General features: G+C 39.9%; 1 protein-coding gene across 1 annotated transcript; it reads right to left on the reverse strand.

Annotated features, from left to right (window-relative positions):
• Window positions 1-1,542: 1,542 nt before the first annotated feature.
• On the reverse strand, window positions 1,543-6,870 carry LOC120296206 (calmodulin-binding protein 60 D-like). The gene is made up of 6 exons (XM_039317906.1): window positions 6,730-6,870; window positions 3,632-3,684; window positions 2,931-3,424; window positions 2,759-2,832; window positions 2,418-2,549; window positions 1,543-1,920 (listed from the first exon to the last, which is right to left on the reverse strand). Exons 1-6 carry the CDS (start codon window positions 6,868-6,870, stop codon window positions 1,543-1,545), a joined length of 1,272 nt encoding a protein of 423 aa, XP_039173840.1.
• Window positions 6,871-14,894: the final 8,024 nt, after the last annotated feature.

The raw sequence follows: 14,894 nt of genomic DNA on the forward strand, positions 1-14,894 counted from the left end.
TCGCAAAATTTAATCGACCAGAGAGGGATGGGCACGCGCTCGGGGTTCGGGGCGTGACATTGCTTGTCTATATAAGGCTCGCAACCAAATAAAAGTTTAAGAAATGTTAAAGTAGGCGTGTGATTGTTTTTTCTTCTAGAAGATTAGAACATGACCCCACCATAAAAATGGAACAAGACTTATTGGAGATCTCAAATCTCTTTCCTTCATGCTTATGTATCCTCCAATACTTATGTGATATATGCTGTACTTGCGGACAACTACGTAAGTCGATAATTCTAATTATATCTCTTATACAATATTAAAATCTAAATCTTTTCTATTCTATAACTACCTTCCTAAAGAAAAATCAAGTATCGAGATATCTTTATCCTTTGGCATGCACAATTTCGCTAGAATAGTTCTACCAATAATTCCTTTCCATATTAATTATTTTTATACTTCATAACAAAATACTTCACTAAAGCCATTACCACCTTTTCGCACACATGCAACGCCTGTCCATGTTTACTAATATATACGTAGTATGACTTATAAGACCCCCTGGCATTCAAAATGTTATTTTGGACCTCCTCGATGAGCATAAAATCATGTCTAGCTAGCGTGATTTATTGAGTGCAACGAGTTACCAAGTAAGCCTCAGTACAAGTAGATAGTCTGTGTTGCGAGTATATGAGAAGGAGACAAGTCTTGATAACGAGCTCATCAGATAAAGAGAAGCAAAACCATCGTCAGAGGGAATTGCGTTAAATGACAACTCCCCCTGACGATGATGATGGAGAGACTAGCAACTCACGAGATAGAGTTGCTCTTACGGATAACCAGAGCAGGTCTAAGACCGCAACAAGCAGAGGATGATGATGCTACCTCTTGAAAAAGCAACAGCTGTGGCTGCTCTTGAGGATGAAGATTGGTGGGCGAAAAACAAAGACTTGGAACAACGGAGAAGGGTGGTGGTCTAAGGGTGCGTTCGTTTCATGGAAAATAAATGAATTGGAAACCAATTTTTTCGAAAAATGATTATTTATATTGTTTAAAAAATTAGTCAATGATTTTTTTTTAATTATCGATAATAATCTGTCTAATTATTTTCATGGGTGATATTAAATTTTCCATTCATTGATTTTTATTAACGATAGAAGCGATTATTCTTTGAAAAAAACTTTTTAAATTACTCATTTTCTGTGAAACGAACGTACTTTGCTAGAATAGAAAAGTTGATGGCAGAGATAGTGATTTTTTTTCTTTTTTTAGAAAGACTGATGGCAAGAAGAAAGATAAAGCTAGGGTTTTGATTTGGGTGGTGCTCTCATGGTGGCTATGATATATTTAGATGTTCTAAGAACTTCAAAAGAGTAGGAGAGAGAAAATACTAAAAAACATCTTTACTCAATAACTTTATTTGTTGGTCGGTTACTCAGGAACTTGATAAAAGAGTACATTGATTGTTCTATCTATAGACTATGAAATCACTTGCATAATCCTAACGTCTTATTTATGACCACCTACACAATAACTTGATAAAAGAGTACATTGAACACTTCAACAGAAATTGCCAGGGATCGGAGATGGCACTTGGTAGAGGTCCTCAGGAGATGAATGAAATTCCAGGGCAAACGGTCCTTGAGAGTAACCAGGATGATGACTGCTTTTGCCAGCACTACAACCGGACGAAACATCCTGCCTCGCCGAGCTCTTTGCCACGGTCGGATCCAAGATTTTTGCAATGATATGGCTCTCTAGCCCCAGACAATCTAACTTTCTCTTCTCTGTGACATTGTAGCAGTGCGGTGTTGAAGCCTGGGAGTAATTACATTCGGGAGTCACTTCGGGTCTATCTGAATAACAACGCGGTTCGGTTTCAGCTACCATAGAGATGCAAAATGATGGATGTGCCACTAGAGAAATAGAAACACTTTCCTACGAAAGTTTAAAAAGGCCAAAAAGAAAAAAGATAGAAGTGAAATAACATCACAATACCTTGGTTTAGCACTGTGTAATCTGGATGATGAAGAGGCGGGTTCAGGCCAATTAACGGCTCTATAGGCAAGTTGGTCAGGGCTCTCGAAGGAGTGATGCTGGGGAGGGAATCAAGCGGCACCCATTGATTCTTGCTTTGGTAAGCTTGCCTTCTTAAGTTCTGCACCAGAATCTGGCGACGGAGCAGCCGGTTTGATTGAATCCAAAATCAAACAACTGATTACGAATTTTCAGAAAAGTGTTTGTGTTATATATTCTGCCAGGTAAACGAACTAGTCCAATGAATACAAGCCCTTCGATAGTTCCAGATAGATTGACAGTCAGGTATTCGACAGTAAAGTTTCAGGTTCTGATTTATGTACCTTCTGAGAGTGGGTCAGTTTGTCTACCGACTGGTAAGTTCAGCCGTCAAGTGTTGCTTGAGTAACTTTCATTACCGAATTGAACAGTATGCTAGCCTTGTTCAAATCTTGGTAGTAAGCGTACATCTTGTTATCATTGACCACACAGGTGCCGGCGTGTCTGACAATCTTCTCCCATGTCCGATTGGTGATCCTAGTGCCAAGTATCTGAGATGACATCTTGGTAGTTAATAATGCTTAGAATGACATGTAAAGAACAAGATTAGCATGGCTCAAAGAAAAATGGAGGTTACGTTTCTCAGAGAGGATGCATCGACTTCGTGCAACTGGAGGAAATCTTGAACAGTGTTGGTACTTCTTGAACTCATGCACTTATGTAGAGGGCCGTGTTTGGCTATTTTCTGCAAACGCCATACTTCATCACTCAGAGATGGAGGGTGGTGCTTCTTGTTCACTGCGCTTAACAGAGAAAACTTGTCAATCTTTAAGTCTTTTTAAGGTCCACAGATAGAATCAGGAATTAATGGTCAAAAATCAAAATTCTATTGTCTAACGAATGGCATCGAAACTAGGGCATTGCAAACTTACACTCTGCTCGACGATCTTTAACGACAAAAGGTTCACTTCTTGCTTCCCTTATTCTCATTTCTGTAGAAACCTTTTGAGCAGCTTGAGCTCCTAACCTGAATTTCCGACTTTTCATCCAGCTTGAGTTGTCGGTGATGATTAAATTACGCAGGGAACCAATTCCTCCTTGCAAGGTCACATTCAGCACCCCGGTAATCAATGGCCTTTTCCCTTCCCTTTCATGAACGATATTGCAATTGAATTCCTGCTCAGTCCAATCCTCTCCCTCATCTGACCCGAAATCGCCATCAAGGATGACAATTTGGAGCTTTATGGAAGATAGAGGGCCACTTGTAACCCTCTCATTGGTCCTGCCATCTACTACTTCGATCCTCAGAGGAGTACCATCCTCAGCTTCTATCTGACTGTCAGTGAAGATGGTTGCCGGCGATTTGGTAATGAACTCCAGTCGCAAACTGCTTTCTTCAGAAGTTCCAACAGGATTAGACAGTGCTCTGCGATATAGACTAGAAATACATAAGTTCTCCTGTGCATAGGGGATGTTGAAGTGCCGATATGATGTTGGAAAAGAACTTATTTTGTACTTGAAACCAGAGTAGTGTGTCTAGTATGAAAATACTAAAACGAAACAAGATCAAGATGGCCTCTTTTGATTGGGAGCCAACCTTGGAGGTTGATGCAGAACTACAAGGAACACTGACCTTAACGGTGGATCATGAAAGCTCGAGATCACACGTTCCACTTCCTCACTAACCTGCTTGATGCAGAATGTAAATCAGATTCAAAGTGACATTAATACGATAGTTTCGACCTGTTTAGCATCACGCTCAAAAAAGGTGATTTCATTAGACTACGTGCAGGGCAAATCTTACGTTCCTAGTCTTTACCAAAAAAAAAAAAAAATCTTACGTTCCTAGTGTGCGATGTTTACAAATACAAGGAACTTCTGGAGAGCATACCAATCAAAATAAATAACTAGAAAATGGAAGGATTCATTTGATTGTTCAATAAAAAGATTCATTCATAAAAAAAGAGGTGAGGATCAACAAATATATCCTTTTTATTTGGAATTTAGTAATGAGAACAGGATTCACAGATCTTTACTCCAAAATGAACCCAACGAACAAATCACTTCAGAAACAAGTAATATAAAAAAATGGAGCAAATCAGGACTTCATGAAGTATCTTCCATAAGAAACAAGACATGGACAGGATCCTCTACATCTTTGTGATTAAAAATACTTTTGCCTGAGCCATATAATTTGGTGATTACAATGGAAGTGACCTAGATTAAAATGTTTACTTTGCTGACCAAACATCTAAATCACCACATAGAAAACAATCTTCTCATTAAAAATCGGAACTACATCCACAACATGCCGACTGAACATCACTAAGCCAGGTGATATGAATTGTAAAATCCTATTGGAAAAACTGATGAGTCACATACTAAGCATAACGGTTGCATGAAATTATTAATCAAAGTGTGAAGAACCGGACTTGAGTCCTTCTCAAGCAACACAGCTAGAGACTGAGAAGCATATCATACCACTTTCCGAAAGAGAGGCTCGACAAAAGAAGCAAATTCACCCGGCAACAGTCCACCGTTCACATTTCTCCAATGACTGCGAAGTAATCAAGAATCTGAATCAGGTCTGTTATCGTCATACATACTCACAGACACTTCTATTGGAATACAATGGTCCCTATTAAAGTAATTCTACTTAATGTTAATCCTTCTTTTTGATCCTCGAGCCGAATATCCGGAACCACCCTCCTGAAGTTGCCTTTTCGCCATCTCCTGAGAATAAAGAACACTTAAAATTTAAGTCCAGAGTTTCCAAAACTTGCAGTATTTATAAATACAGCAACCGGCACTGCCAAACCAGCAGAGAACACATGGAGAGTCGAGATTGGCTCACCACAGAAATGGAGAGTTCAAAAGAGCTTCAACTTTGAAACCACTGACAATCAACATGGCATTGACACGAGTAATAAATAGTTCTATTTGTCTTCGAAAATGATACAGAACCAAACAAAAATAGTTCAGGTTTTCTAACGTAATTTTCGCACGTTTGGTTATAGCATTTTGACAATTCCAAGTGCCATCGACTCGCTTTTGGACCCAAGAAAAGATTGGGCGAAAATTACCCAGTAGAGACGAAGATTGACTAACAGTGTCAAGTGTTTTTTTTTTTTTTTAGGTCATGAACTGTGTCAAGTGATTGACAACACTGGCACAGTCTAGAAGACAAGCGAATTTTCAATTCTTTACATTTTCTCCCTGTGGGATTTGAGAGAGAGCAAAGGTCACAGTGACACATGGCGAAACCGACATGTACGTGCGGATACGACGGATAATATTAGAATATTCGGGTTTCTAGGTTTTGTCAAATGAAGTGGCTAATAAAATTCAACCAAAAAAAAGTGGTCAACAAAGTGAAAAAAGACCACTTTATTTAAAGCAAAGAGACATGGTCGAGAGAAAAAAAGGGGAAGAAGAAAAAGTGAGCATGATTGCAAACATAGAGGAAAAGAAGAAAAGGAGAAAAGAAAAGAAACAAAAGGGAAAGGAGTATATGCCATAGAAACCTCAAATTTAGTTTGTTTCACAACCCCGGTAAGGATTCAAATTCTTTGTTCATCTAATTGGGATAGTTAGAAATGTTACCATTCCGGTTCTATCCGGGTGTTTCTAGGCTCTGAACTAAAGGGTATAGTGGTTTTCCTGCCAAAAGACTGTCCTTGAAGGGCTTGAACAAGAGGTTCGCCCATTGTGGGAAGGCATACTTGCAGAAAACTGACTTTGTCCTCCATGGTTCTAAGCCTAAGTTCATTCAATGGTATCAGAGCTAAGGTATTATTTCTAATGATATCCGTTCCATGCGCTTAGTAGGTCAATCCAGTGCTGAGAAGATCTTTTCACACCATGTCTACCGAACCAAAAATTCTCGAAGCACCTATTTCTCTCGCTACAACTCCATCATCCTCAACCCTTTTAGATTTCCATATTTCAAATACTTCTAAGATAGACTATCTCTATGAAGTCTCTCTTAGTGAGGAAACTAAGATCTCTGAAACCCAGCTTCGTTTGATGAACCCCTATTCCACCTTTGCTAAACCCACCTCATCATTTTCATCCATCCGCTCTATTCACCAACTCATTGAGGTTGGGATACTTGGAGTACCATAACTTGGCACGGAAGGACACTTAAGTGCCATAACTTTGAGATGGTACACTTAAGTGCCAATATCGGAGTAAAATGGAATACTTAAGTGCCGCTCCGGCGAAAATCTGGCCAAATGGCGACGTGGCAATTTTCCGGCGAGTTTGGTCCAAAACGGCGTCGTTTTGCACGCTGATGTGGCGGAAAAAATGCAAAAACGACGCCGTTTCATGTCCGACGTGTAAAAAAAAATATAAAAATTAATTAAATTAGATTTAAACTTAATTTTATTTAAAATTAAAAAAAATTTTAAAAAATTAAAAAATTAAAAGTGCGGGGGGGGAAGGGAGGGAGGTTGAACGAGGTGGCCGAGGGCTAAGCCCTCGCTGCCGCCGCCTCCTCGCCATTGCCAGGAAGGGCCGGCGACGGAGGGGGAGGGGAGGTCGAACGAGGCGGCTGAGGGCTAAGCCCTTGCTGCTGCCGCCTCCCCGCCATTGCCAGGAAGGGCCGGCGACGGAGGGGGAGGGTCGGCCGGGGTTGTCGGCCCCGGCCGACCCTCCCCATTCCATCGTCGACCCTTCCGGCGTCGGTGGGGAGGCGGCGATGGCCCGCGAACCTCGCCCCATGCGAACCCTCCCTAGATCGAGCGAGGGCTCGTGGGGCCTCGCCGGAAGGGGCCTGCCCGCCGCCTCCTCGCCATTGCCGGGAAGGGCCCCGGAGGGGGAGGGGAGGTCGAACGAGGCGGCGAGGGCTGCCGCCTGCCGCCTCGCCATTGCCGGGAAGGGCCGGCGACGGAGGGGGAGGGTCGGCCGGGGTTGTCGGCCCCGGCCGACCCTCCCACTCCATCGTCGGCCCTTCCGGTGTCGGCGGGGAGGCGGCGATGGCCCGCGAACCTCACCCCATGCGAACCCTCCCTAGATCGAGCGAGGGTTCATGGGGCCTCGCCGCCGCTGTCGGGAAGGGCCGGCGACGGCATGGAGGCGGTGGCGGCGAGGTCTCGGCCCTCGGCCGCCCCGTTCGACCTCCCCCATTTTTAAAATTTTTCTTAATTTTTTGAATATTTTAAATAAAATTAAGTTTAAATCTAATTTAATTAAATATTATATTATATTATTATTTACACGAAACAGCGTCGTTTTTGCATTTTCTCCGCCACATCAGCGTGTAAACGATGCCGTTTTGGACCAAACGCGCCGGAAAGTTGCCACGTCAGCCATTTGGCTGGATTTTCGCCGGAGTGGCAGTTAAGTGTTCTATTTAACTTCGAAACTGGCACTCAAGTGTACCATTTTGAAGTTATGGCACTTAAGTGTCCTCCCGTGCCAAGTTAAGTCACTTGGGCTGTTCTTCTGCCCCAACTCATTCGCCAAACTCCAAAGGAAGTGAAGGAATATGTTCAGTCCTCCAAGTTTGACCAGCATCCCATCCCTGCCACTGAAAATGAGTAGTTTGTTACTCTTCAAATTTCTTCAGAGTTTCCTAGATAGTGGATTTAGAATGGATATTCCCATGTTCATTATGGAGTTGTTCGTCTTGCTCTTACTTTTTATGGTCATAACAGTTTGCTAGTTGTGGCAAGAATTGCGTTATTAGATACCAGGTTTTTAGAATACCAGCATACTTGCATAGCTACTGTTAAGACAACTTTAAATGCTAGAATAGTTTTTGTAACACTATATCCAAATTTCAACATTGCTCTTTCAGACCCTCAATTACTTTCTTTTCTAAAAGTCCAGGTCCAACTCACTGGGGCACCTTAGACTGCTGATTCTATAGCAGCAACTTTGCATTACCAAATGGTTTATAGAGTGTAGAACCATGTGCTTGACTTAAATTTCCACAATGGAAATGAAGATGCTCTGTTCATATCCATGCAAAATGATCAAGTATCGTGTATCCATGTCCCTAGACAGATCCCAAAAGAAAAGTTGGTCACGCTTTTTCTAGAAACGTGGATTACCAACTATGAAAAGTTGCATCAAAGCAACAAGCCTTTTCAGTAATCAAATTCTGAGTTTGTCAAAAAGAAGGATGGAACCGTTTCCATCAAATTCGGCAAGGAAAAAGAAGAAAGTCCTTCTATCTTCCAGACTCTCTTTATGATTGAACCATGTGTTCCTGAGTCCATTTTCGAACCAGATCAAAAAAGCTTATTCGACACTTTAATAGTGATGGACATCATGTCCATGACTATAAAGACTAGTATGGCCATTGTTTTTGGGACCCTTTATGCTAATGTTCTTATTGTACACATTCTCCTGATGAGGTAGATCCATTTGCAAAATCTCCTCCTCGAAGAAAAAGGCCAAAAAACCTTGTGTACCAAAGGTACCTAAATGGAGACCATTCTGTTGATACTCTTGGTGAATGTGATAAATTTCAGTTCATGGTTTCATATGTACCAACACCACCACCAGAGTTCACTGCTTCCTCTTTAGTATCACTAGATCCACCACAATCACCTCCTCCATCTCCTCATCAGAAAAAATCAGCCATTTCCCGTTTTATAACCCAATTGTAAAATGGGCCAAGAAACATTCGTACCCACTCGAGGTTCCACGAGAAACACCATCTAGTTCTTCCATTGCTATATTCCAAGAAACAAACTTTCCTCTTCTTGTTCAGGAAAGTTCTAAACTCTCTTTTCCTGCTTCAGAAGAGTTTATCGATCCATAAGGCAGATATAAGCATGTTCCCAAGATACCTGCCCCAACTGATGTGGATGAGCATGGAGGATAAAAAAAGAACTCCTATTGTTGAATCTGTCTTAAATTGGCAATCGGAGATTCTTCTAGCACACAATAATGCTTTCAAAGCAATTGATTCCAAAATTGGAAATGTGCAACAAGATTTGCGAAGATATGATGAAACCACTAAGAAGATGCTTTTAGATTTCCAGAAGAGGCTTCATGCCTTAGAATCTGGACAACATCTAGGCTATCACCATCTTGAAAGTCCTAGAGCAGAAATAGAAAAGCTTAAAAGACAAATCTAGATCCTCGAGGAAGGAAGGCTCAACCCATTCCCAACTACTCTGCGAGCAGATCCTCTCCCTCCTCCACCACCTCAGACATCTATTTTTGCTACTATTACAGATACACCTGTCAGACAGGATAGAACGTATGTGGCTGAGATGTGGAAATCATCTCAGAAAACTTGATCACATAAGGAAAGAAAAGGGAAAAGAAAAGATGCTCGAGAAATGCTCTCTTATCATAAGGGAACTTGATCAGATGATGTTGTCAAATCCGTTGGAATCATTTTTAAGAGATTTGGGTAATCAGGAACTATAGCCTGATCCTGACTCTATTATTCCACAACCTCCACCCCAAATTGATCCTGTTATCCCAACATATCAAATTATGTTCCCAACAAAACCGGCTTTTCCAAATATTGTTGACACTGAATCAGACTCGGTATCTCTTTCATCCTCATCATCCTTTTCAATCCCTACTATTGATTCCTTTCCCATGGCACCAGTAACGTCATCAATATTCATGGACGATCCCCCATACCATGATATGGAATCAAATCCTTCTGCATCAGAGGTTGTTCAGCCAAATGGCCACTCTTAGAGTGTGTCCACTTCATCAAAACAGTTTTTCACTATTGATGACATACCTTATCATAAATGGCCAGAAAGACTTGAGGAATTTCATACTTGGTTGAATACCCAAGTTATTACCAACTGGGACAAGTATGATGTTCTTTTCAACTTTGTCACAAGGTTCACAGGTAGTCTCAAACTTTGGTGGCAATCTTTAGTAGAACAAGATCAAATTCACTTTTTGATCTTCCCAAATTTTGGCCATGCCATTTATGTCCTATATCATTTCTTTGTGGGGAAAACTTGTTGATCTCATAAAGCTCAAAAGAAAAGAATTTTTTGAAAGAAGATGCTGCTCCCTCCAGAAAAAACATCTTGATAAGTATCATCGTGAAATGCTTAAGCTCTTCTACCAAATTGGAGTTGATGCCAATTTAAAGCATATTTTTTTAACCTCCATCCCCAAAGAATTATCTCAAACAGTCGAAAGGACCTTTCTATCCAGACAAAGAAGGATCCAAGATGTTCCGTTGGAAGAAATCCAACAAGAAATTCATTTGCACCTTGAAGAACTATGCATCAAATGCCAAATGATCCAGTCCTATGTCAACGACAACAAAGAACTTGACAAGGCCTGTTCTCACCAGAACCTGAAAATTAAATGTTCCAAGAAAGATTGTGATGGTTATTGTGGAAAATCTTCCAGAAAAAAGAAGCACTTCAAGAAGATCTGGATAAATAAATGCAGACATGGCTCTAAGCACTTCAGAAGGAAGAAAAGATGGCGATATTTACGCAAGAGGAAGGATCACTCAGGCCACAAGAAATCAAAACGATGCTTCATCTGCAACCAAAGAGGACACTTTGCCAAAAACTGTCCCTAGGCGAAAAAAGGTCAGAATCATTTGATACATCATATAGAGAATGAAACTAGTATTTCTATTCAAAATGATGATATTGAATCTTTATTCTCTACGGATAAAGAACCACGTGAACAAACTCTTTATGTCATTCCTTGTTATCAAACTCCCAATGAAACTGATTCAGATTTAGATCCCGAAGAAATCTTCCACATATCTTTGACTCCTTCAGAGGAAAGCACTGACATATTTTCAAGCTAAACTCATTGTCCTCATTTTCTTGTGAAAATATTCACTTCAAAGTTTGCTAAGCCAATCACTGTCATTGCTCTTATAGACACTTGAGCTGCCTCTTCCATTTTAGACACTAAAGTTCTTCCTGAAGAATATTGGACTTCCTGTGTCCGATACTTCAATTCTGTTTCAGGAGATACATTCTCTACAAATATCCGAACTATTCCGATCATCGTCCAGTTTTTTCCACAATGTTCTATAACCACAAAGATTTTTGGCTCAAGCCTTCCCAACAAAGATTTTAATAATTGGTTGGGACATTATGACTCAAATTTCTCAGCTTTGTATCATTTCTGGAAAATGTCTTAAGTTTAAAGACCAATTTTCTGAATTTGTCAATATTCAGAGACTCTTTTCCATCAAAATGAGCCTATTGGATCCGATCATGCAAAAATTGTTAGAATCCTGTTCGGAATCTCATTCTGACTTTGCTCAGAAGTATTCCCATCCTTTATGGAAAAATCTAGAATTCTTTGTTCGCCTTCCTTTAAAAAAGAATGAGGATATCAATCCAACTAAGGCGAGTTATATGGGAATAAATCCAGAACATCTAGTTTTGGCTTAAAAGGAATGCTCAAAATTGTTGCAACAAGGCTTTATAGAAGTCTCACATTCTCAATGGGCATGCGAAGCCTTCTATGTTAACAAATGTGCTGAGCAAAACCGATGAAAGATGAGATTGGTAATTAATTACCAACCCCTTAACCTTTTTCCTTCAAGATGATAAATTCCCCTCTACCTTCCAGAATTTCTCTTTTTGCTAGACTATCCAAGGCCTAAATTTATTTCAAATTTGATCTGAAAGACGAATTTTGGCAATTAGGCATTCATCCTGAAGATAGACCCAAGAAAGGGTTATGTATTTCAAACCAGCACTTTCAATGGAAAGTTCTTCCTTTTGGTTTAAAGGTTGCAGCATCTCTTTTCCATAAGGCGAGGTGTGAGATCTTTCAGCCGATTCTCTCAAGTGCTGCAATATACATCTATGATATCTTGCTCTACAGTCTTGATGAGCAATCACACTGCCAACTTCTTGAGCATTTCGTTGAAATTGTGAAAAAATATGGAATTATGCTTTCTCAAAGAAAGATGAACATTGCCTAGATAGAAATTGAATTCTTGGTATGCACCTTAATAAATGGACATACTATCCAGGGCCACATATTGCTTAGGAATTACTAAAATTTCTTGAAGAAAACTTCACAACAAAACAAGTTCAACAATTTCTAGGGATAATTAATTATCTTAGAGATTTTGTTCTAGATCTTGCACAACTGCTAATGCCATTGCAGACAATGTTGAAAAAGAATCCCTTACCTTGGGGAAAATGTCAGACTACTGCAGTTGTTGAACTTAAAGAGATTATACAGTCTCTTCCTCCGTTACAAATCCCATCAACTGGGAAGAGAGTTCTCCAGATTGACACTAGTGATGAATACTGGGCCGCCATCCTATTCGAAGAAATTGATGGTAAGAGACATTTATGTACTTACAAAAGTGAAAAATTTTCTCAAGCTGAAATGCATTATCATTCCACTTTCAAAGAAATATTGGCGGTAAAAAATGGTATAAAAAAGTTTGAGTTTCATCTCATTGGCCATCACTTCCTAGTAGAATTGGATATGGAATATTTCCCTCAGATGACCAAATTCAAACAGAAGCAGATTCCAAATTCCTAACTGCTTTAATGGGCTAAATGGTTTTCAAAATATTCCTTTGAAATCAAACAGATTGCTGGAAAGAAGAATGTGCTTGCTGACTTTTTGTCAAAACCAAAAGCTCTAGCAGAAATTAACATGTATATCATGAAGCATGTCTTTCGTACTACTCATCACAATGAGAAGTATGAAATTGAGAAAGTTAAAGACTAGCCAAGCTGGCGATAACCCCTGGAGATCATCGAACAAATCCAGAAAGACAGTCTTACTGAAAATCTGGATAAACTCATTTGGCAATGTGATGCAGACTTGTTCAAACTCAATGGAGGTTAGATTCTTTATCTTTTTGGATTAAATGCAGATTATCCGTTCATACATCCTTTGAATTGGAAAGAAGATGATTTTCCTGATCAACTTCGATGGTTATTATGGTACTTAACCAATAAGTACTTAATAGCTATTGAAATTCCAACCAGAAGATTCATTGTCAACCTCACCAGGATATTGGACTCGGCAGAGGTAAGATTGAAAATGAGAATGACAAAAACCTTTTAGATTTTCTTAATTGGTTTTATCCTCCAACTCGCCTCGAAATGGCTCTTAGAAAAAGAATTGAGAACTACACAGCCAAACCCTAAAGTCCATACCATTATGTTTTTTTTGAAGACCATGGGCTTTTCTCACTAATAATGGAAACATCATCAAAGCTCCCTTGAGTACATGAACCTCATCATATAGACCTGTTCCACATAGTGTAGAGGCTTGAGTTCACAAATCTTATCTAGGAGCTGTTGGTTGCTATAAGCACCAGTATCGAGAACTCCAAAGAATCCTATGCTAGGAAAATAAAACTATTCCTCCAGATGCATGGAATTATATTGTACCAACTGCATAGGATCATTATGACCTAGCATCAGAAGCCAAGGAAGCACTCGAAGAGTTCAGACAAGCTGCATCATCCGAGGAACATGCACAAACCTCTCAAGACCCCTATGCTAGATGGGGAGGTCCTCTTTCTCAAGACCCCTACAGCCAAGGACCCTTGTCCTTATCTTATGACATGGACACATCTTTTTACACACAACCATCCAATTGGCCACAGCCAAGCATTCCTGCCGACACTGTAGATGATGACAATACAGACTGGGCTCAGGAAGAAGTATCCCACTGAGCTCACGAGGAAGCATCAGCATCCACGACACACTAGCTAAACCAAATCCTCACGCTAGAAGACCTTGAAGCTCTTGAAGAAAAATATGATGAACATATTCTGGCAACAGTCCACAGCTCAGATGACTCAAACTATGACTACAATGCTCGTGACGGATGAGACCACTGAACAAGATCGTTGTCTGTACAAGTTTATTGCAGTAAGTTACTGTTCACTTTTACTGTAGCACTAGGTTAGGGAAGTTACTGTTCATACCGTGCGAATAATTCCCTACTGAGAGTTTTGGAAGTCTTTGTTTGTCCTCGGACCCGTGAGCTTGGTCCTTATTTGTTTGTGACCTCTTATTGCCTATAAAAGGCGAGGATGATGTAATGTGTTGGGTAGAGTCCCTTGAGTAAAGTGAGTGTTTTGTGAAATTCTCTCATGGCTTTCTAAACTCCCTCTTCTTCTCTAGCCTGGTAGGATCCTCTGAGAAATGCAGCTCGGATAGTTAGAAATGTTACCATCTTGGTTCGAGAGTTCAAGTGAGTTTTTAAAATTTTGCGGATAGCTTTGAATATTTTCTTTGAAGGAATGATTTATTGACTTGTGGGAATCATTTTAGTTTAGCCGATTTGCAGTTTAGGTGGCGTTTCAGTCATTGTGATGTTGTTTCTTGTTTATTTAACGGGATTGTGGTTCGAGTGTTCAAGTGAGTTTTGTTGTTTGGTCTTAGGCATTCTAGGTAAGTGGTACTTATCTCTTCTTTGAGTTTGTAAACTAATATTTTAAAAGTGATATGGATTAGATATAATATGAGTTATGAAATGACATTTTTGTTGTATAAATGTTTGTATTTGTGGTGGTTTGAGAGTGGTTTTAAGAAAGGCTTTGTGAAAGGATATATATTACTTTGCAAATTTTGTGTGGTAAAAATAGTAGGAGTGTCATAATTTTTGTACGATACTCACTTGAGTGTCAAAACCTTTTTTTTTCTAACTTGAGGGCTACAAATTTGAAAAAAAAAAATGATCACATAGTGCCATCGGCAATTTGCTTCGCCAAAAAATTCGATGTGGAAGCTAGTTGTCTGACATGGCTTTGTTGTCGCTGATGTGGATATTTTTTAATAGTTTTTATTTTTTATTTTTAATGTTTTATTTTTTATTTTGATTTTTCTTTTGCCTTTATTTTGCCTTTATTTATTTATTTATTTTTTTGGGTTGGCGAGGGTCATTGGTGACCCTCACCAGGGCCGTGAAATTGTTGCCCAATTTGGGTGAGGGCT

The sequence above is a fragment of the Eucalyptus grandis genome, chromosome 7 (genome assembly GCF_016545825.1).
Source record: "Eucalyptus grandis isolate ANBG69807.140 chromosome 7, ASM1654582v1, whole genome shotgun sequence".
Lineage (NCBI taxonomy): Eukaryota > Viridiplantae > Streptophyta > Magnoliopsida > Myrtales > Myrtaceae > Eucalyptus > Eucalyptus grandis.